At 42.9% G+C, this 22,157-nt stretch overlaps 2 protein-coding genes across 3 annotated transcripts; one reads left to right on the top strand and one right to left on the bottom strand.

The window, feature by feature from the left end:
• The first annotated feature begins 5,113 nt into the window (after window positions 1-5,113).
• LOC311142110 (apolipoprotein A-Ia-like) lies at window positions 5,114-6,817 on the top strand. Its single transcript, XM_084177697.1, has 4 exons — window positions 5,114-5,125; window positions 5,513-5,564; window positions 5,670-5,808; window positions 5,980-6,817. The coding sequence occupies exons 2-4, from the start codon at window positions 5,522-5,524 to the stop codon at window positions 6,578-6,580; spliced, it is 783 nt and encodes a 260-aa protein (XP_084033823.1). The 5' UTR covers window positions 5,114-5,125; window positions 5,513-5,521; the 3' UTR covers window positions 6,581-6,817.
• Window positions 6,818-6,886: 69 nt separating this feature from the next.
• Window positions 6,887-14,204, bottom strand: LOC311142087 (RING finger protein 214-like). Of its 2 annotated transcripts, none has more exons than XM_084177668.1 (15): window positions 13,971-14,204; window positions 13,669-13,843; window positions 13,502-13,561; window positions 13,101-13,241; window positions 11,251-11,384; window positions 11,008-11,076; window positions 10,794-10,890; window positions 10,545-10,633; window positions 10,344-10,434; window positions 10,123-10,218; window positions 9,653-9,990; window positions 8,679-8,796; window positions 8,086-8,235; window positions 7,856-7,957; window positions 6,887-7,665 (listed from the first exon to the last, which is right to left on the bottom strand). In XM_084177668.1, the coding sequence occupies exons 1-15, from the start codon at window positions 14,009-14,011 to the stop codon at window positions 7,603-7,605; spliced, it is 1,764 nt and encodes a 587-aa protein (XP_084033794.1). In that variant the 5' UTR covers window positions 14,012-14,204; the 3' UTR covers window positions 6,887-7,602. The 2 variants fall into 2 exon arrangements, with proteins under 2 accessions (XP_084033794.1, XP_084033795.1); XM_084177669.1 differs by having other exon boundaries at window positions 13,101-13,238; window positions 13,971-14,185.
• Between the last annotated feature and the right edge of the window lie 7,953 nt (window positions 14,205-22,157).

A 22,157-nucleotide genomic window follows, 5' to 3' on the forward strand; every position in this document is an offset into this window, starting at 1 on the left:
AATGTATTTTATCATCAAGGTTTGTGATTAGCTAGCATACCTGTGATTTGTCACTGCATAACTAACTCGCAGGAGTCCCATTTAACCTCTAGAGGGAGCACTTTATTGTGTGCTCTCTGCAAGTGGGACAGACCTCTGACTGTCGATGGGACAGACACTGATGGCTTGTCTCAAATTACTTCATTTCCAAGGCTATTGGATAGGAAACATACAGCAAAAGTTTGCACAATTTATGGTAAAACTGTTACGAAGGTAAATCCGGTAATTATCAGTGAGATCGTGGAGAGAAAAAGGTTGACTTATCGTTTTAAGATAAAACTCTTGAATAAACCCCCTCCCTCATCCCTCTGTATCTGGCTGACAATTTCCAGAGTTAGCTGTTGGATATCTCTCTGCTGCTGTGGTGTGGTGGTTGTTTGCACAATTTGATGAAAGTTACTAAGGCTCACAACAGAAATGGTAAAAATGACAGGATAAAGGTTGAGTCAAATTGAAGAAATAAATTATATAGCTTGTTGCCAAAACTATTGTATTATATTGGTGTCCATTAGTTAATGCACATCAACAATAGAATGAGGATTCACTTTGACTAGAAGTGAATAATACCATTCAGATTACTGCTGGCAAAAATAGGAAGACACCATTTCTGTTGTTTTACTGTAACTAATTAAATGTTATGGCTAACCTGGTCCTTGGAAGTCAGTCTTTTCAGACCGCCTGACATTCTCTGTCCCCTCACCACTGAAAGAAAACGGGAGGAAGGGCAATGTGATACGGTTCATGGAGCATTATACAGTACAGTCTGAGAGATAAGACAGGACGTATAGGCCTATGACCCCAGCACTGACACAGCAGTGATACCAAGATAACATATCCATGTTTCCAGGAAAAGAGGCACAAGGTCAAATACCAATGAGATGAAGACAGAGGGAGCATCCATCCACCAAGGATAAGAGTAGTGTTTCAGATCTAGGCCGTGGTCCCTGAGGAGTACCATATTACCTTAATGATCCCTATTTAGCCAATCAATACTCTGTGTCAGACAGACTATGACCGTAGCAGAGCACAGTGGTGCCTACTCAGGGTTTTAAGCAAAGTTTACATCTATGTTGCATGCTACAGTACACACTGGTGGGATAGGCCAATCACACAGGACAGATTAAATAGAAAAAGGATCCAGCATACCTACAGTGGGGTCCGGTAATTATTGGATCCCTTGATAAAGATGAGCAAAAAGATAAAATAAATAATACAAATACTGAGTGTACGATTGTCTCACCCACTGTTCAAGAAAGGCCTTTTTCCCTTTATTCAGATTACAACCTCTCACTTTCAGTTATTTGAAAAGGAAATAATCTCCCAAATGTCACTATTTCTAAAACAAGCCATAGAAAGTTGGTTGCAATTTCAATTTAATCCTCCAGAAACGACAGAACAAATAATGCAACAAATATTGTGGTTAAATTCAAATATACTAATTGACAAAAAACCTTTATTTTTTGACAGAATGTTTAAAAAAGGTATAATCTTCGTAAATGATATCATCAGTAGGACTGGTGGAGTTATGTCGCACATGCAGCTAACAAAAACATATGGAAATGTCTGCTCTACCCAAAATTACAACCAAATAATTGCAGCCTTACCGCAAAAGTGGAAGAGGAAAGTTGAAGGGGGAGAAAGTAAGGAACTTGTCTGTCGGCCTTGCATTAAAGAACATAATTGGTTAAGGAAAACTGTGATAAATAAAAAAGTATATCAGTTTCACTTAAGGACTAAAGGATTGACAGCCGTCCCATATAGATTGCAAAATAGTTGGGAAGAGATCTTTGACGTACCGATCCCATGGCATAGTGTTTATGAACTGACACGCAAAACGACACCGGATTCAAAAATTAGAATCTTTCAATTTAAATTATTATATAAAATTCTTGCTACCAATAGAATGTTATTTATATGGGGGATACAATCTTCCCAGCTCTGCAGATTTTGCTGTGAAGAGATAGAATCATTAGATCATTTGTTTTGGTTCTGTCCATTTGTGCTTGTTTTTGGACACAGGTCCAGGAATGGCTAAAGGATTGCAATATTTACCTGGAACTAACCTTGCAGATAGCATTACTGGGTGATCTGAAAAGTCATAGTCAATCAATCAATAATATAATAATACTTTTAGCAAAAATGTTAATTTTTAATTCACAATCTGTAGAAGCAATGAGAATAGAAAGGTTCAGAACTTTTGTAAAACATCACAGTACGGTTGAAATATATATGGCAAATAGAAATCCTATATGGATGGTGTTAAGAGATAGATGGGAGGTATTGAATAGAGTTGAAGGATGGGACTAATAACAAATAACAACAAATAATAACAAAGATAGCTAATAATGTAAGCATACTGTGTCCATAATAAGTATATAGGTTGTATGTTGGGAGCTTTTGGGAAAGAGCACAGTTAGAAAGATATGGCATTTAGAAGCAAACCGGATGGACATCATGAAAATGATCGGAGAGGTTGAGAGTAGAAGAAGTTCAGGAGCAAAAAAAAAAAAAAAAAAAAAAAAAAAAAAATATATATATATATATATAGAATTATTGTAAAATTAACTCTGTCCATAAGGTGTAGATAGTAAGTATAGACCGGAAGTAGAGGCCTGGGCGTTGTTGTTCACTAATTTACTCCAAGTAGGGAAAGGATGGTGGGGTTGAAAAGTAATAAAGGGGAATATATATATAAAAAATAAAATAAAATAAAAAACATGGGGGATTGGAAGTGATGCAGACAATTACATTGATAGAAGATACAATCTATCTGCAATATTAAGCTGATCCATCCCCCCCCAAAAAAATAAAATAAAAATTCACAAAAAAAAATTCATAAAAAACAAAAATTTAAAGATTAAATAAAAATAATAATAATACTGAGTGTACTCAACATTAAGAACACCTGCTCTTTCCATGACATAGACTATCCAGGTGAAAGCTATTATTATTATTATAAAGCTATGATCCCTTATTCACCTCAATCAGTGTAGATTAATGGGAGGAGACAAGTTAAAGAAGGATTTTTAAGCCTTGAGACAATTGAGACATGGATTGTGTATGTGTCCCATTCAGAGGGTGAATGGGCAAGACAAAGGACTTAAGTGCCTTTGAACGGGGTATGGTAGTAGGTGCACCGGTTTGCCAAGAACTGCAATGCTGCTGGGTTTTTCACACTCAACAGTTTCCTGTGTGTATCAAGAATGGTCCACCACCCAAAGGACATCCAGCCAACTTGAACCAATTGTGGGAAGCATTTGAGCCAGCATCCCTGTGGAACGCTTTCAACACCTTGTAGAGTCCATGCCCCGACGAATTGAGGTTGTTCTGAGGGCAAAAGGTGTTCCTAATGTTTGGTATGAAAAAAATATATAACAATTCTATTCTTAATACTAATACAATTGCTCAGAAAAATATATTTTAAATAAAAATCTAAAAAAGATGATTGGATCCCCTGTTTTCAATACTCCAGCACCCTCCCCTCTCCAGCCTTTTTCTAAAATGCTAAACCAAATCTCTTTCTCTATGCCATTGTATTAGTATAAAATAATAAAACATTTCCATTTGTTTTAGCATACAATATAGCTCAGTATTTGTATTATTTTATAGCGTCTTTTTTGTTTACCTCACTGTATGAACTTATCGGCAGTGGCCCCCGGAAATAAATATTGTGTGCACACTGGCCAGCTATTCTATTAGGCTGTCAAGAGATTACCATGAACTGAAATGGCAAAGAATGAATGTGCCAACTGAATGCATGCCGGTACTCATAAACCCACCAGAAAGAAAACCCATTGACCCAAAAAGAAAGAATACTGTATATGGGACAGGAGGGACAAGGTTTTGCAACATCTTGCTACGTGTGATAAGGGATGCACTGTTCTGGCTGAGTTATAGCATGCCTCCAGTTTCCTGCTTATGGGGACGTATAGCCAGCTGTATGTCTGTGCCAGCACAGCATATCTTATCTGCTACAGTAGAACTGTGTCTTATCACACACTCCTAGTCTATGACTGCACACACACATAGTCTGAGGTATCATCAATGACACACTCGCTCGCACGCACATACACAAATGCTCGAACGCACGCACAGACACACACCCACAAACACACACAGCTTTGCTGAGGGGTAGAGACAGTCCACAGGGTGTGATGGCCAATAGGTTCATACAATCAATAGGGTTTGATCACCCTCAGCAGGGTTAGCCACAACCGGATGCATCCGTCTTTGGGGGAGGGGAATGGAAAGAGAGCCTGTGACACGACTTCACCTTTTGGACATTAACATATACCTCAGTGTTAACAAGGCGACACCATCTTAACTCCTCCACATTTACTGAATTGGTTGAACAGAGCAGAAGAGAATCTCCCCCAACAGTATTTTTCTCTCGTCTGGACCAGAAAGCCTGCTACATTAGTTAGGGTTTGAGAGGCAATGATCTAATGGCCCGATGATGGCTGTATGGGTCACACACCCAGAATGCTTTAAAGGCCACAGTGGACAGATATCCAGCTACTTCTGGTCTCATTGCCAATAGGATGATGCAAATATCAAATTATATGACAAGTTTCCTATCCAGTTGGATTACTTGTACTTACTAAACATGCTGTATATGGATCTAACAAATATTGTTTATGATGACTGGTGTGATGTCCAACATTGGGGCATATAGTGATTTTGAATATATTCCATTATATATGTAAAGTATGACATTATTAATGTATACAATTGATGTACTTAGATTGCACGTGCCAGAAACACATTGATGATAAGTGTAATCTGCCTTTCCAGAAAAATACTTAGACAATCAGATGACTGATAGTAACCCCACCGTATGGTGGTAACATTAGGTAAACCCCGTAACCCACACATGTACATGTAGGTATGTTTGTCTGTTTGCTCAAAAAATCTCCCCCTCCTCTTCCCTCTTTGTTTCTGACCCTTGAACGTGCTCCTCCAGTTGGATTGTGAGGGGCTGAGGTCCATGTCCAAGACAGCACACACATCTGATCAGGGACCTATAAAAGCTGCCTGGCCCTATGCTTCGGCCTCCCTCACTCAAAGAGCAGCATCCCCAACCCAGGTAAGAGACAACTAGCCTCGCTGGGACACTCAGAGGGAGGTATGGGGCTTATGGGAAGAGCATGGGAGACAGCCATCATAGGAGAACAGGAGTAGAAGATGAGGAATTGAAGGACCAATATTATACAGATGAAATTTGCAGAAAGACATCAGATATTATTTTTGAACTTAGGTGCTTGGAAAGAACTGTAAGAATGAAGTGTTTGCAATTTTAAATATGGATAATATGCATTAAAAGTAACTTGCTTTTTGTACTCTGAAGTTTGAGTTTGAATGTTTGGTGGAGTTAAAATGTTTTTGGTTGTGTGAAACATTGAATGTTAAGTTGTTACTTCTCACTTTTTTTTTATTTTTTTTATCTACTCCTCCCCTTCTCTCTCGTTGTCAGCCCTTCACCATGAAGTTTGTCGCTCTTGCACTGACTCTCTTGTTGGCAGTAGGTCAGTATGAGCTCTAATGTTATATAACATAGTACAGTATTTTGTGTGGAGGCCTGAGCACTATAGCTAAAGCCTGGGTCTCTCCTGTGGTTGTTCGCCCACCAGGCTCCCAGGCCTTGCAGAATGACGCCCCCTCCCAAATGGAACACATCAAGGCTGCCACCATAGAGTACCTCACTCAGTTGAAGGAGACCGCCCAGAAGACCCTGGACCACCTCGATGGAACTGAATACGCTGAGTACAAGTAAAAGAAAAACATAGCTCCACCTGTTAACTTCCACCAGATTATTCTGCCTTAATTTTCCCTTCCCAACAACCCCTCATCCTTCTTTCCATCATAGCAATGCATTCCACTGGTCTCTCCTTCATTTCAACCTCCACCTCTCTGTACCCCCCTCTCCTCATCTCCCACCAGGATGAAGCTGTCCGAGAGCTTCGAAAAGCTGCACGAGTATGCCCAGACCGCTTCCCAGACTCTGACCCCCTACGGTGATGCCTTCAGCGCCCAGTTCCTGGAGGCCACCAAGCAGGTGCGTGAGAAGTTGATGGCTGATGTTGAGAACCTCCGCACCCAGCTGGAGCCCAAGCGTGAGGAGCTGCAGCAGGTCCTCCAAAAGCATGTTGAGGTGTACCGCGAGAAGCTGGAGCCCGTCTTCAAGGAGTACGTCTTCAAGAACCGTGAGGAGATGGACACCCTGAGGACCAAGCTGCAGCAACTGGCCGATGAGATGCGCGCCAAGTTTGAGGTCAACGTTGAGGAGACCAAGTCCAAGCTGCTCCCCATGGTTGAGGTAGTCCGCACCAAGCTGACCAATCATCTGGAGGAGCTGAGGAATCTGGCCACCCCCTATGCTGAGGAGTACAAGGATCAGCTTGTGAAGTCCGTCGGTGAGGTGAGGGAGAAGGTGTCCCCACACACTGCTGACCTCCAGAGCAAGCTGGAGCCCTACTTCGAGGACCTGAAGAGCAGGTTCATGGCCTTCTACGATACTGTCTCCACGGCCATGAAGGCATAAAAACCTCTGATCCTGGTCAGATAGGATTCCCCCTCCCCTCAACTGTGTAACACACACAGCCTCCTCACAACAGCACATTACAACAACAACTGCCGAGACTCGCACACACTATCTGGAGAATGTCTCCACGTAGTGGCCACCTTCACTGTGTGATTCCATCCACATGAACATGGCCTGTCTCAGTGTCATGCTTGCAGTTGCTTGGTGAAAGAAATGTGGTGTACCTGATAAAATCTTGCTCTTGGATCTCTACTCCAGAGATGACATCTTGTCAATTAAATACAAAAGGTCTCCAAAATACTGATGTAATGGTTCTTTCATCTTTTATCACAGATGTTAATTAAACAAGTACAAATAGTTATTGCCATTTCCCTTCCACTGAAGTATTTCCTACTCATTCAAACCAAAATGTTAAGTTCAATGAGTCATCATTCGGATGTGACTTTTAGTAAGGCACTTAATAACATAACACTGTAGTGTCTTTTTAGACATAGAAATAAAAAACATTTTTACACAGAATCATGGAAGTTAGAAACATTATAAACATAGAAAATACATGGAAGTTAGAAATAACATACAAAATGTAACAGCTGTTATAATTATGAAAAAGGGTATCAGAGGTATATTTGACAAGAAATATGCTGCTTGTTCAAAAGGCATACATAACAAACATGATATCCCTATTGGTTAAATCAGGAATGTTACAAAAGTGAGAAAATAAAGTTATGGTTGGTGCCAGATTATCATTGCAGTTGTTTTAACAAGATGTACTAAATGATTTACATAAAGTCAACTATCGATATAGGGATGCATAATATGAATGACTTCTGTTTATTGTGTCACATAGGTCAATAGTAATACCTCACCATGACTGCTCTGTGTAGGTGGAGTTGGTGTGAATCATATTCCACCATCTCCCACTTCAGTTCTGTGAAGCTGACCAGAATGTTATCAGTGTTCAGCTCCTCGTTCCCTTCATGTCTTCTGTTGTGTTCTCCTTTCTGTCTCATCTGTTCCTCCTTTCACTTGGCTGGACAGAAGGGACAGGCATTGTCCTTGCTCGACTGTAGCCATACACTGATGCACTGAAACAACGACAGAGGCAAATCATCAGCTTTCCATCAGCTAAAAGTGCCTCACTAGTTTAAGCATGTAGAGTAAGTATCATCTTATTGTGCCCAGTAATGTGTACAATATGAGGAAGGGTAGGCCTCACCTCCTCATCAACACTGTGTAGTTTTCAGTAGTATAAGTGTTTTTTAGTGTAGGACTTACATCCTTATGTACAGTGTGGGTGCAGCTCATGGGGTGCTGGCTGTCTGCTTCCACGTGTTTCTGGCACATCAAGCACAGCTTACGATTACTGACAGCCACAGGCTGGCGAGAGAGAGCGAAGTAGTACATCAATAGGCAAATATACATGAGTTATGTACATTCGTTCCCCAAGTCTAAAATGATCAAACTATGGTTGTTAGTGCCCTCTGCAGGTCGGTAGTGGTTTGTACCTGTGGGGGCCTCGTCTGGAAGACCTGGGCCACTGCAGGTCTCTGTGGGGGATGTGTGGGTCTCTGGATGGGGCCTGGAGGGCGCTGGATTGGGCCTGGGTGGCCAGGAACGCCCCTGTCTGCAGAGGGAGGCCTGATAGGCCCTGGAGCCTTTGGAGGATAAGGGTTAGGTTAAGGTTTAGACCAGGGATCATCAACTAGATTCAGCCAAGGGCCAATTTCTTCTTGAGCGGATGGTCAGGGGGCTGGAACATAACTGCAAATAATTTGTAGACTGCAAATTGACTACAAGAAGCCCAAACAGATATAATATTTGACTGAAACATAATAATTTCAAACCCTGCTTACATTTGTATATGATCACGTGTCTCTCTATTATGCGTGGGAAATACTTAGGAACAGATTTCCCAAATTAAAATCATGTGGAGCTGATTTCCTGGTGTTTTTACAGTTTTTTTATGTCCAACAATGAAAATGCAAAAAAAAGTACAGTATTTTGTGTGGAGGCCTGTTGGGGAGCCCTGGTTTAGACTGTGTTGGTGTGTGCGCCCTAAGTGTGTATGTCTCAGTGTGAGTGTTTGTGACTGTCCTACCGGTTTCTCATTTTGTGCCAGTCTCTGTGCCACCTGCTTTGTGACCTCATCAATAGACATGCCAGCCATGGTGCCCCGAGAATTCTTAATCTGCTGCAGCACTGACATAAGCTGGGTTCTGGAGAGAGGGAGGGAAAGAGGAAAGTAGTAAGGGATGTCAACCGAAAATAATGAGACTAGAATCTATATTTATTTATTAGGCCGTGGCTGCCAATACCGAGTTTTCGCCTGCTCCCGGAAACCTCTTTCTCAAAGCTAAGGATCCAGATCACGTTCTGTGCACATGTTATAGGAATTAAGGGTAAATGTACTACTGGTGATATATGTAATGGGGAATTGATAGACACTAACAATCAAACGCAAACAATTCACACAATGAAGTTATGAAACAATGAATATGCACAAATTGGCGGGAGAGAGGGCATTCTGGAGAGAGAAGTACATTGTGCAGCACACTCCTCTTCTTCTTGGAAAAAAACGATCTGCGTTTTAACCACACACAGGCCCTACTAATTTGGAGACGTTTTGCTTCACCCGGCGTGCTATTATTCCTGACGTCGTTAGTCAACTACTGCTTTAGACTGCCTACTATTTGTGATGATAACCTTCATAGATATGCTGCCATATCGTAGTGAGAGTTGTTGAAAAAAGAACTAGCCAATGTTTGCAATGATAATGAGAAAATAATCGCTATTTTGACTGCCTGTATGTCTTGCTTCTGTTTGATATGCTTGCCTAAATATACTGTTACAACAGACAACAAAGTTTGTACAAACATGCCGCTCATGTCTTCTGTGTACAACATGATATCTGCATGTAGCGTAACACACCACCTGAGAAAAGAACATGAAATCGAGCAGAAGCAGAGTGGGGTTCCAGAAAATCCGGAACCGCAGCCACTCCGTATTGATTATAGTCTGCAAGATCTTTTACTGACCCGTACATTCAGAGTAAGTGACAGACATTGATCTCACCTGTTGCACTGTGGAAATCTGTCCCCCAGTCTCTTCAGCAGGTTGTCCAGTTTGCCAGCAGCGGGGGGGTTATTGGAGGACAGGGGCTGGGCGGAGGCCATGGTAGTGGTGAACAGGGAGACAGGTGGGGTGGCTGGGTGGGAGGGTAGAGCGGAGGCATGGGGAGTGGAGGAAGTGGCAGGTGGGGGGGTTACTCTGGCTGGGGCTGTGAAAGCAGCAGGGTGGTGCTGCTGGGGTGTGAAGGTCATCCCGTTAGGAGGGCCCATCTGGAAATGTTGAAAAGGGGGGCGGGGTGGAGCGTACATCATCGGACTCATCAACCCGTTAGGAGGGCCCATCTGGAAATGTTGAAAAGGGGGGCGGGGTGGAGCGTACATCATCAGACTCATCAACAAGTCCACCTGGCATTGACTGTCTTCGTCAGAATCAATTGCGCACACACACACACACACACACACACACACACTCACCGTGGGGACCTGGGGTAAGTGTGGTAATGTGACTCCAGGGAGGCTTTCCATTGGTTGGCCCTGTTGCAGCAAGTGAAGTTGCTCCTTGAACTGATTCTGGGAGAGAGAAAGAGAGGACGAGAGAGAGACAAGAGGAGATAATAATAAAGTCCTAGTTGTCTAGGGGCAGTTCAACCCCGTAGTCGAGTTCTTAACGCAGTCTACCCTCTCTCGTCTCTCACCTGCAGTCCCGCCAAACTGCTGTGAACCACAGCCACATTATTCTCCCACTCCAGCCTGTGGTGCATGTGCTGCTGCTGGGAAGGGTCAAATCTGCAGACAGAGGGAACACAACCAATCACTGAAGCACAGCCTTTATGGGAGAAGTTACAATATACAGACTATATCCACATTAGGTCCTAAGGTCATGCTCAGTACAGTACCCAAGTGTGTTTATGTATCGGTCAGCCTCTTTCAGCCAGTCGTCCACCTCAGACATGGTCACATCTCTCTGCATTTCCAGAGCTGTAATCTGTTGAACATAAATCAGAATACAAATCAGGGTTAATTCCTAATTGACTTTAAATCCAACTCCATGGAGACACATGTGGATAGGTGAATGAGAGTGAACGTTCAGGGTCATAGGGTTGTGATGGTTGACTTACGGAGTTAATAAATATGTACAGACTGACCTCCTCCCGTAGAGCTCTCTGTGTGGCCTCCTCTGACTCTTTCTGTAGACGCTCCATCTCAGTGTTCAGGTCTGCTAGCTCCCGCTCCCACATCAGCCTGGAGATGATCACAGTAGGTGTGTTGTATAGCATTATAATGTGGACTAGTATGTGATGTGTTGTCTATGGTTAGGTTATAAGTGTAGGGGGTAGGAGTGTGGCTCAGTAGTCTTACTTCTCCTGGTTCTGCTCTTCTATCAGCAAAGCCAGCTTCCTGGTGGTCTCCTCCAGCTCCTGAGACAGTCTGGTAGAGGGACAGACAGAGGAACATGGCTGACTGACTGACTGACAGGACATCATGTCAAAGTTCTGTTGAGGGGGCCACCACCTAGCCTACAGTCTGTCCCATACCTCAAACTTTCCAAAGGGTTTTCCCAATTTGTCTTTTTCCACCTTCCTTTCACTTTCTCTCCTTTACCTGTTCCTCTCCTCCTCCATTTTGCTTTTCTCCACGCTGAGCTCCTGCTTCTTGACCGCAAAGTTCTTGCGGGTGGTCTTGCAGCAGTTCAGCTGAAGCTTCACACGCAGGGACTCAATTTTGTCCAGCAGCACCTGAAAATATTCATGTTGTCACTCACAGGTTATAAGGCCAAAGATATAATAACACAAGTTGGCCTATACAGTGCATTCGGAAAGTATTCAGACCCCTTTACTTTTTCCACATTTTGTTACATTACAGCCTTATTCTAAAATGGATTCAATAGTTTTTTTCCCTCATCAATCTACACACAATACCCCATAATGACAAAGCAAAAACAGGTTTTTAGAAAATTTTGTACATTTATAAAAAATAAAAAAATGAAATATCACGTTTACATAAGTATTCAGACCCTTTACTCAGTACTTTGTTGAAGCACCTTTGGCAGTGATTACAGCCTCTAGACTTTTTGGGTATGATGCTACAAGCTTGGCACACCTGTATTTGGGGAGTTTCTCCAATTCTTCTCTGCAGATCCTCTCAAGATCTGTCAGGTTGGATGGGGAGCGTCGATGCTCAGCTATTTTCAGGTCTCTCCAGAGATGTTCGATCGGGTTCAAGTCTGGGCTCTGGCTGGGCCACTCAAGGACATTCAGAAACTTGTCCCGAAGCCACTCCTGCGTTGTCTTAGCTGTGTGCTTAGGGTCGTTGTCCTGTTGGAAGGTGAACCTTCACCCCAGTCTGAGGTCCTGAGCGCTCTGGAGCAGATCAAGGATCTCTCTGTACTTTGCTCCGTTAATTTTTCCCTCGATCTTTGACTAGTCTCCCAGTCCTGGCCGCTGAAAAACATCCCCACAGCATGATGCTGCCACCACCATGCTTCACCTTAGGGATGGTGCCAGGTTTCCTCCAGACGTGACACATGGCATTCAGGCCAAAAGGTTCAATCTTGGCTTCATCAGACCAGAGAATCTTGTTTCTCATGGTCTGAGATTCTTTCGGTGCCTTTTGGCAAACTCCAAGCAGGCTGTCATGTGCCTTTTACTGAGGAGTGGCTTCCGTCTGGCCACTCTACCATAAAGGCCTGATTGGTGGACTGCTGCAGAGATGGTTGTCCTTCTGGAAGGTTCTCCCATCTCCACAGAGGAACTCTGGAGCTCTGTCAGAGTGACCATTGGGTACTTGGTCACCTCCCTAACCAAGTCCCTTCTCCACCGATTGCTCATTTTGGCAGGCAGCCAGCTCTAGGAAGAGTCTTGGTGGTTCCAAACTTCTTCCATTCAAGAATGATGGAGGCCACTGTGTTCTTGGGGACCTTCAATGCTGCAGACATTTTTTGGTACCCTTCCCCAGATATGTGCCATGACACAATCCTGTCTCGGAGCTCTACGGACAATTCCTTGGAGCTCATGGCTTGGTGTTTGATCTGACATGCGCTGTCAACTGTGGGACCTTATATAGACAGGTGTGTGCCTTTCTTAATCATGTCCAATCAATTGAATTTACTACAGGTGGACTCCAATCAAGTTGTAGAAACATCTCAAGGATGATCAATGGAAACAGGATGCACCTGAGCTCAATTTCGAGTTTCATAGCAAAGGGTCTGAATACTTATGTAAATAAGGTATCTGTTTTTTATTTTTAATACATTTGCAAACATTTCTAGAAACCTGTTTTTGCTTTGTCATTATGGGGTATTGTGTGTAGATTTATGAGAATGTTTATTTATTTAATCAATTTTAGAATAAGGCTGTAACGTAACAAAATGTGGAAAAAGTCAAGGGGTCTGAATACTTTCCGAATGCACTGTATGTAGCCTACAGAACAGAGATGTGTGTGTGTGAACAGACCTGCTGCTGGTGGACCCCCTCATCCGTCTTCTGCACCAGGCTGTCTACTTGGCTGCCATGATCAGCCTCCTCCTCCTCCTGCTGCTTTATCAGCTCCTCATACTGCAGGGCCAGGTGGGTGCTGTACTCATCCACTGACTGCTGCAGAGACAGATAAAGGAGAGGAGAAAGAGTGTGAGGGAGCGAGAGGTGAGAAAAATAGGAAGGAGGGAGAAAAGATAGGAAAAAGAGAGGGAGGGTGGAAAGAGGAGAAAGAGGGAGGGAGAAATGTAAGGAGAGAGTAAGAATGAAAGCGGTTGTCAACGTCTGTCATGCACATGTACAGATATATGTTGTGTGTGTGTGTGTTACCACAATAACTGCCCCATGCCCCAGTTATGCCCCCAGAGTGAACACATTACCATCAGTGACTCCCAATCCTGATCTGTGTTAACATCTTTGTCTGCTGTCCAGGCGTCTGTCTGCAAGAGACCCAACATTTAGGATTACTTGCTGTCACATACACTCACGATTCACTTTCGGAAATAACAGCAGTAGGCTACTGCTGTCCTATACAAACGTATACTACCTGGACGCCTTGCTCCTCCTGCTTCTTCGGGTGAGTGACATGGTGTCCATCCCCTGAGGCCAGCTTGTCCAGCTCCCCCACAGATTCCGAGGTGTAGCCAGGCTCGGACCAGGGGTTGGACTGGTTGGACCAGGGGTTGTATTGCTGCTCAGGGTTTCCCGTGGCGGAGGTTTCGCTGGGGAACACAGAAAATGTAGCTAGGGTAAATATTTATGGAGGTACTCCGCTCCTGATATACCAGCATGTCGTCACCCAGCCCTCATAAAAACAACAGCCCCCAAGATAACAGGCACCGCACTTACCGCGCCATGTCCTCCTCGAGCGCCAATCCCCAGTCGTCCATCGTTAGCTAGCTAGCTAGTTAGTTTATTCGAAAATGAAACAGCGGTGAGCTTGTTAGGAAACTTAAGCTTAAAGGACAAGGTACATTTTATTAGTCATCAAAAACGGCCAATTCATATTTTGAGTTTTGTGTTTCCTCATCCCATGGTAGAAAATTATAAACGTTGCACGTTTGATGACGTGCACTTCCGGGTAAACTAACGCAGCTCATTGTTACGCTTGCGCGAGCGCCGTACTAAATAGTTTATTCATTATGTTTGACATGCTTGTGATTAATGTTGTCAGGAGAGAGGGTGAGTTATTTGTAAAGGTATGCAAAACATGGTGTGCTTTGTTAACAAATAATGTAGCTTCAAATTATGAAAATTGTAATTCCTACATGAGCACTACAGAAGTCTCATAGTAAAATGTGTTAGGCCTACATGTGAAAATGTCATGGGATGCATTTGATGTTTTTATTGGTAGGCCACGGATGGTATCCATATCCTGGATGACTATCAACAGTAAATCTTGTATCTAATTCTGCGTTCAAGTGCTAGTCGGAACAAGGAAACTCGAAAATGGCCGATTTGCTAACCAGTTGTCTTTATACACGTGCCACATTCAACGATCAGAAAGTCTGAAATGTCCAAGTGTCCTAGTTTTGACTAGCATATGAACGTGGCATAGCTACAGATAACCTAACCAAAGATGGTCTATTGACAAGATAGTCAAGTGACAACATTAACAATGGAAATGCATGTCCTCAAAGACGAAAGTCAGGCAGGAGGAGGATAGATCAGGTGGGACCATTCTAGCCAATGAGAGGGCAGAAACACGTGTGAACAACAGGCCATAGAGATGCATACATCTTTGTATCTGTGCCATTATAGCGCTGTGACAGCATAGGCTATGTCCATTTTCAAGTAGTACATTTTCTTCTTCATTGGCTGATTGCTCCCAAATCATAAGAATACCCACCAAGTAGACTACTTAAAAATGGTGGAATCCCTCAATGGCAATGTCTATGCTAAAACGGTTTTTATCCAGTATGAGTCGTCTATTTATCTCTATGACAACAATAAAGCTATTTTTTCTAAGTTGCCAAAATGCCACGTGCGTCCACTTATATCAGTGCCTTCCTAACAACCTAACCATTACGAAACGTATATTTGATGAAATAGACCTCATAGGAAATTGGCAAGTATTTTTTGTTGTTGACCACATTCGAAACTCATTGAACTCCATTAAAAAAATCCTAATTTCGTGGGCTTATTTTCGTGGACAGATTTTGGGCTGAGTAAAACCTATCGCTTCGCCTCTCCGTCTCTGACCTAACGTAGCAGGCGTAAAAGAAACTAGCAAACCTCACAGCCACTAGAGGGCATAACCTATTGTCAATCTTTTTTTAAATCTGACTTCTGATTAAAATTAATGAACCATAGGGAACACTTACACTGCTGTCCCTGAACATGCCATAATCATAGAAGTGATTGATAGACAGCCAGGCACTCCTTACACCACCTGACTCCAGTGCTAATCTCATGTCCTGACCTAGACTATAGAAATCATAATCTCTATCACAAATCTATTTTTTTGTTGACCAAATTCGACATGGTCATTGACCTCCATACAAAAATGTTCATGGAGTAAAACTTCTTACTTCGCCTCTTCCTCTCTGGCTAGTTTCATGTTAATTCACATTCCCCGGTTCTAACACTTCTGGGAAAATGTGTCTTAACAACAGTGTTTTTCCCAATAATTAGTTTTCAGAATAAATACATGAGGGGGGGGGGGTGTTATGCTGGGGGTGTTCTGCTGTTATAGGCTAAAATAAATGCTGATAGTGATCAACAGAGCGAGGAAGAGGAAGGAAGGAGGGGAGGAAGAAAGAGATGAGATGTAGAGGAGGAGCCGACACTGACTGCTTTGCTTACTGTTGTTTGCTGTTTCCCTGGTGACCAAGCCATATCTGATCATGTCATGCTAAAGATAGCACCTCTACAGACGGTATCTACACTGAACAAAAATATAAACACAACATATAAAGTGTTGGTCCCATGTTTCATGAGCTGAAATAAAAAATCCCAAAATGTTCCACATGCACAAAAGGCTTATTTCTCTCAAATTCTGTGCACAAATGTGTTTACATCACTGTTAGTGAGCATTTCTCCTTTGCCAAGATAATCCATCCACCTGTCAGGTGTGGCATATCAAGAATCTGATTAAACAGCATGATCATTACACAGGTGCACCTTGTGCTGGAGACAATAAAAGGCCACTTTAAAATGTGCAGTTTTGTCACACAACACAAGGAGTATTTCTGTGTGTAATAAAGCCCTTTTGTGGGGAAAAACCCATAGCTGCACCCCTGCCCAGTCAGTCATGTGAAATACCTAGATTAGGGCCTAATTTATTTATTTCAATTGACTGATTTCCTTATATGAACTGTAACTCAGTAAAATATTTGAAATTGTTGCATGTTGCATTCATATTTTTGTTCAGTATAACTGAGCATTCACATTCTCTCAAGATGCTGAAATAAATAAATCATATTTCTCCACTCCTATTTCAGAGTCAATTTTGCCTACCTTTGGTGTATGATTTTACTGCTAGAAATGCTTAATTCTGCAAGAGTTCATATTAAGGCTATGTGAGACGTTATAGACCTACAGTCATTGTCAAGATTTCAGTTTCCATTTAACCCATCTGAAAAGTAGGCTTCCCTATTTGAAGTCCCGTTGCGAGTGTCGAATTTGTATAGCGCCACAATCATCACATAACATAGCCGGCAGTGCTATCATCCTCTTTTACCACTTCACTAAATCTTTCCAAAAAACATTAGCATACTTTTCTGGCCATCTCTTCTCTTTATTTTCAACTCTCCATTTCGCAGCTTTTCTCGTATTGAATTAAACTCTGACATTGTCCTTTTTGCTTCCGTGGATTGACGTGAACTTTTTCTGCCTGATCACAAAAGTGATTGACGTGTAGGCTAACCTAAACTCAGCAAAAAAAGAAACGTCCTCTCACTGTCAACAGTTTTTATTTTCAGCAAACTTAACATGTGTAAATATTTGTATGAACATAACAAGATTCAACAACTGAGACATAAACTGAACAAGTTCCACAGACATGTGACTAACAGAAATTGAATAATGTGTCCCTGAACAAAGGGGGAGTCAGTATCTGGTGTGGCCACCAGCTGCATTAAGTACTGCAGTGCATCTCCTCCTCATGGACTGCACCAGAGTTTTCAGTTCTTGCTGTGAGATGTTACCCCACTCTTCCACCAAGGCACCTGCAAGTTCCCAGACATTTCTGGGGGGAATGGCCCTAGCCCTCACCCTCCGATCCAACAGGTCCCAGACGTGCTCAATGGGATTGAGATCCGGGCTCTTCGCTGGCCATGGAGAACACTGACATTCCTGTCTTGCAGGAAGTCACGCACAGAACAAGCAGTATGGCTGGTGGCATTGTCATGCTGGAGGGTCATGTCAGGATGAGCCTGCAGGAAGGGTACCACATGAGGGAGGAGGATGTCTTCCCTGCAACGCACAGCGTTGAGATTGCCTGCAATGACAACAAGCTCAGTCCGATGATGCTGTGACACACTGCCCCAGACCATGACGGACCCTCCACCTCCAAATCGATCCCGCTCCAGAGTACAGGCCTCGGTGTAACGCTCATTCCTTCGACGATAAACGCGAATCCGACCATCACCCCTGGTGAGACAAAACCGCGACTCGTCAGTGAAGAGCACTTTTTGCCAGTCCTGTCTGGTCCAGCGACGGTGGGTTTGTGCCCAAAGGCGACGTTGTTGCCGGTGATGTCTGGTGAGGACCTGCCTTACAACAGGCCTACAAGCCCTCAGTCCAGCCTCTCTCAGCCTATTGCGGACAGTCTGAGCACTGATGAAGGGATTGTGCGTTCCTGGTGTAACTCGGGCAGTTGTTGTTGCCACCCTGGGCATCTTTCTTTTGGTGTTTTTCAGAGTCAGTAGAAAGGCCTCTTTAGTGTCCTAAGTTTTCATAACTATGACCTTAATTGCCTACCGTCTTTAAGCTGTTAGTGTCTTAACAACCGTTCCACAGGTGCATGTTCATTCATTGTTTATGGTTCATTGAACAAGCATGGGAAACAGTGTTTAATCCTTTACAAGGAAGATCTGTGAAGTTATTTGGATTTTTACGAATTATCTTTGAAAGACAGGGTCCTGAAAAAGGGACATTTCTTTTTTTTGCTGAGTTTATTTGGTGCACGTACAGTAGGCCACAGATAGAACAATGAGCCAGATATTTCACCGGATTTATAAATGTGAAGCATCCGGTTGGCGTTTCCTCTCACGACCAAATGATGATGAGAGGCCCAGTGGCCGGCAGTGGGAAAAGATGGAGCGAGATGGATTTTGGCCGACATTTGACTAATATTCTCATCGATGAAACATTTGAACATATACTATTCTTCAGATATACTACATATTCTGTCCATATACTGTCCATATTGTCTATACATCCCATCACACATATATATATATATATATATATATTTATCTCCGGACTCCGACATTGCGCATCCTAATATTACTTTTTAGATTCTTGTGTATTGTGGTGTATTGTTAGATATTACTGCACTGTTGGAGCTAGGAACACAAGCATTTTGCTACACCAGCAATAATATCTGCTAAATATGTGTATGCGACCAATAACATTTGATTTGATCTCCTTACAGTTTTCTGTTTCCAAAACTAGAATCTGTAACAAACAGAGTGGACTGCGTTTTGTAGACTTTACCCTTTGGTATTGTTGTATTTTATTAGGATCCCCATTAGCTGTTGCGAAAGCCGCAGCTACTCTTACTGGGGTCCACACAAAACATGAAACAGGACATAATACAGACCATGAAACAGGACATAATACAGACCATGAAACAGGACATAATACAGACCATGAAACAGGACATAATACAGACCATGAAACAGGACATAATACAGACCATGAAACAGGACATAATACAGAACATGAAACAGGACATAATACAGACCATGAAACAGGACATAATACAGACCATGAAACAGGACATAATACAGACCATGAAACAGGACATAATACAGACCATGAATAGACAAGAACAGCTCAAGGACAGAATTACATACAATTTCAAAAACTTGCTTTGTTTAGAAGGAGAGCAAGGGCGAATTGAGTTATTGTTCATGCACACTTCACAGAGTAGGCGTTCCCTAATGAAAATATGCAAATAAATACTAGAACGCGCAAATAGGATCTCACTAGCTCACCTCCTTGCTTGTTCTGCCCACTATGATTAATTTGCTCCCATTAGAAACGACAGGCTCTGGTCTATCTTGGGTTAGTTATAAATATATTTGGCTAGGCCCTAAAGCTTAGGCTTAAGCACTAATGCCAGATAGCCTAAAATAATGAAAGAAAAACCTCAGTGTAGCTTATAGATATACATTGCACAAGAATTATACATTTATGGATTTTTTAAGTATTGTTTTCTCTGTATTCAACCCTCCCGTCACCAACCCGCCCTTCATCCACACAATATTTAATGACCCTAAACCCATCCGCCCCGCGGGTAACATATGTGTTCTGCTGTGATAGGCTAAACCAAATGCTGATAATGATCACCAGAGAGAGGAGGAGGAAGGAGGGGAGGAAGGAAGGAAGAGATGAGGAGATGTAGAGGAGGAGCCGACACTGACTGTTTTGCTTACTGTTTTTTGCTGTTTCCCTGGTGACCAAGCCATGTCTGAGGATGTCATGGGCTGCGAGGGTGTGTGAGAGTAACACTGATATCGTAGACACTGACCTTGGCTGAATCATAATATAAGCTTCCTACACCCCACCCAGACCCCTCCCTCTTCAAGTACAGACTTATTCACATACACTTTCTGTCTTCCCGCCTATTTAAAATCCTAATAACACCTCCTTACAGCTTTACAGCCCCCCTGCCTCCATCCTACCTCTACTAATATCTTCCCAGGCCCCCCACCATAGTGCCCTCCATATGCACTGTGAGGCAGGAGCATTGTCAGTATAATGTTGCTGACGTGACATCACAGAGAACCAGGAGAACTGACACAATCTTCAAAACGTTGCCGCCATACCACAGTCAGAGAGAGAGTCAGGACATGACTGGAGTGTTTCTCTGAAACATCTCATATATCCTCCTCCGTCACCTCACCTCACTTCACCAGTTAGTTCACACCTACTTTCAACCGCAGCTAGAGGGAAATCAGTCACACCGCTATATGTCTCACTGTGTTTCTATGGTAAACATGTCAAAACATATTTATGTTAGATAAAGTGTGTACTTTGGCTGAAAAATAGATATCTTTGTCTACTACTAGGGCATTGCATCATATGCTATTCAGAGGTTTCATGGTTTTACAGTGGATCACACTGTGTCCTTTACTGCTATTGTATTAATTGATTAATCGATTATTAGCAGAGTTGGTTGACGCCACTGTTTGGCACACAGCTCTGGGACACATACACCTCCTTTCAGTGGAGGCTGCTGAGGGGAGGACGGCTCATAAATGTTTGGAACGGAGCGAATGGAATGGCATCAAACCATGTGATACCGTTTTACTTATTCTGCTCCAGCCATTACCACAAGCCCGTCCTCCCCAATGAAGGTGCCACCAACCTCCTGTGCCTTTCCTGTGTACTTCCCTTTAGAGGAGGGACATTGTACCTCATTTCTATATTCCCTCCTCTTTCACATATTGTTTCTAGAACCTCTGAGAACACCGTAAAGCCCTTATTTAGATGCACAGGCCAAGTGGAGAATAGGGCAGTAGGAAAATGTCCTTTCTTTTTGAGCTGAGTTGATCCAGTTGGTGTGTGTGTGTCTCCAGCCAGGTCAGAGTTGATATGAGGTTAGTTGATATTGATAATGACTCACTTTTGTGACTGTATTCCCCACACTGTGTTACTGTGTGTATACATGCCATCTCTAAGAAACGGAGAGAAAGAATGAGAGAAAGAAAAAGGAGGTGGTCTCTCTCTCTGACCTCCCCCTGCCTTGATCAGTCCTTTTTAGGAAATGTTCTCTGATTCCATACGCTGTACCCCAATGTAGAGAGAGCTATCACTCTTATACATCTCCATTCACTCTCCCTATCGGACACCATGTATGCCCTAATTATCCTCATGTCCCAATATCTATATCTATTGCACCACTCCTCTCTTCACCATCTCTTCCATCTCCCTTTCTTTCTCTATCTCTCCCAGTCTCATCCCAGCCTCCTTTTCTCTGTGCCTGGCCTGTTTCTTCCTGTCCTCATGCTGAACAGCTTAGTCGGCACTCCAGCTGAACACAGTATAAACAAACCCTTGAAAGGAGAGAGAAGCGTAATACTCCTCCACTGAATCCCTCACCTCCCTCCTGTTGTCCCTCTTCCTCTCTCCCTGCCTCACTGTCAGTTATAAAATAAGCCTTGTGCTGGCAGTCTGGGTTAGTGTGCCCTGTCAGAAAGACTTAGTATCAGCAGTTAAAGAATCCAGCCAGCCAATACCACTCCCTCCTTCCCACCATACTCCTCCCTCGTCTGATTTTCAATTTTTTGTAATAGTCTTTCCTTGTCACATACAGTGGGGAAAAAAAGTATTTAGTCAGCCACCAATTGTGCAAGTTCTCCCTCTTAAAAAGATGAGAGAGGCCTGTAATTTTCAACATAGGTACACGTCAACTATGACAGACAAATTGAGAATTTTTTCTCTCCAGAAAATCACATTGTAGGATTTTTAATGAATTTATTTGCAAATTATGGTGGAAAATAAGTATTTGGTCACCTACAAACAAGCAAGATTTCTGGCTCTCACAGACCTGTAACTTCTTCTTTAAGAGGCTCCTCTGTCCTCCACTCGTTACCTGTATTAATGGCACCTGTTTGAACTTGTTATCAGTATAAAAGACACCTGTCCACAACCTCAAACAGTCACACTCCAAACTCCACTATGGCCAAGACCAAAGAGCTGTCAAAGGACACCAGAAACAAAATTGTAGACCTGCACCAGGCTGGGAAGACTGAATCTGCAATAGGTAAGCAGCTTGGTTTGAAGAAATCAACTGTGGGAGCAATTATTAGGAAATGGAAGACAGACAAGACCACTGATCATCTCCCTCGATCTGGGGCTCCA

Source organism: Coregonus lavaretus (genome assembly GCF_964263955.1).
Source record: "Coregonus lavaretus genome assembly, chromosome: 15".
NCBI classification, from domain to species: Eukaryota; Metazoa; Chordata; class Actinopteri; order Salmoniformes; family Salmonidae; genus Coregonus; species Coregonus lavaretus.

What these genes read in the sequence shown, in the direction of transcription:
- LOC311142110 (XM_084177697.1), top strand. Translation starts at nt 5,522, where the DNA reads ATGAAGTTTGTCGCTCTTGCACTGACTCTCTTGTTGGCAGTAG. An exon ending in GACTCTCTTGTTGGCAGTAG is followed by an intron (nt 5,565 to 5,669) that starts GTCAGTATGAGC and finishes TTCGCCCACCAG; the next exon opens with GCTCCCAGGCCTTGCAGAAT. An exon ending in ACTGAATACGCTGAGTACAA is followed by an intron (nt 5,809 to 5,979) that starts GTAAAAGAAAAA and finishes ATCTCCCACCAG; the next exon opens with GATGAAGCTGTCCGAGAGCT.
- LOC311142087 (XM_084177668.1), bottom strand. Translation starts at nt 14,011, where the DNA reads ATGGACGACTGGGGATTGGCGCTCGAGGAGGACATGGCGCG. An exon ending in AGGAGGAGCAAGGCGTCCAG is followed by an intron (nt 13,562 to 13,668) that starts GTAGTATACGTT and finishes GGTCTCTTGCAG; the next exon opens with ACAGACGCCTGGACAGCAGA. An exon ending in CCCACACTGTACATAAGGAT is followed by an intron (nt 7,666 to 7,855) that starts GTAAGTCCTACA and finishes TCGTTGTTTCAG; the next exon opens with TGCATCAGTGTATGGCTACA.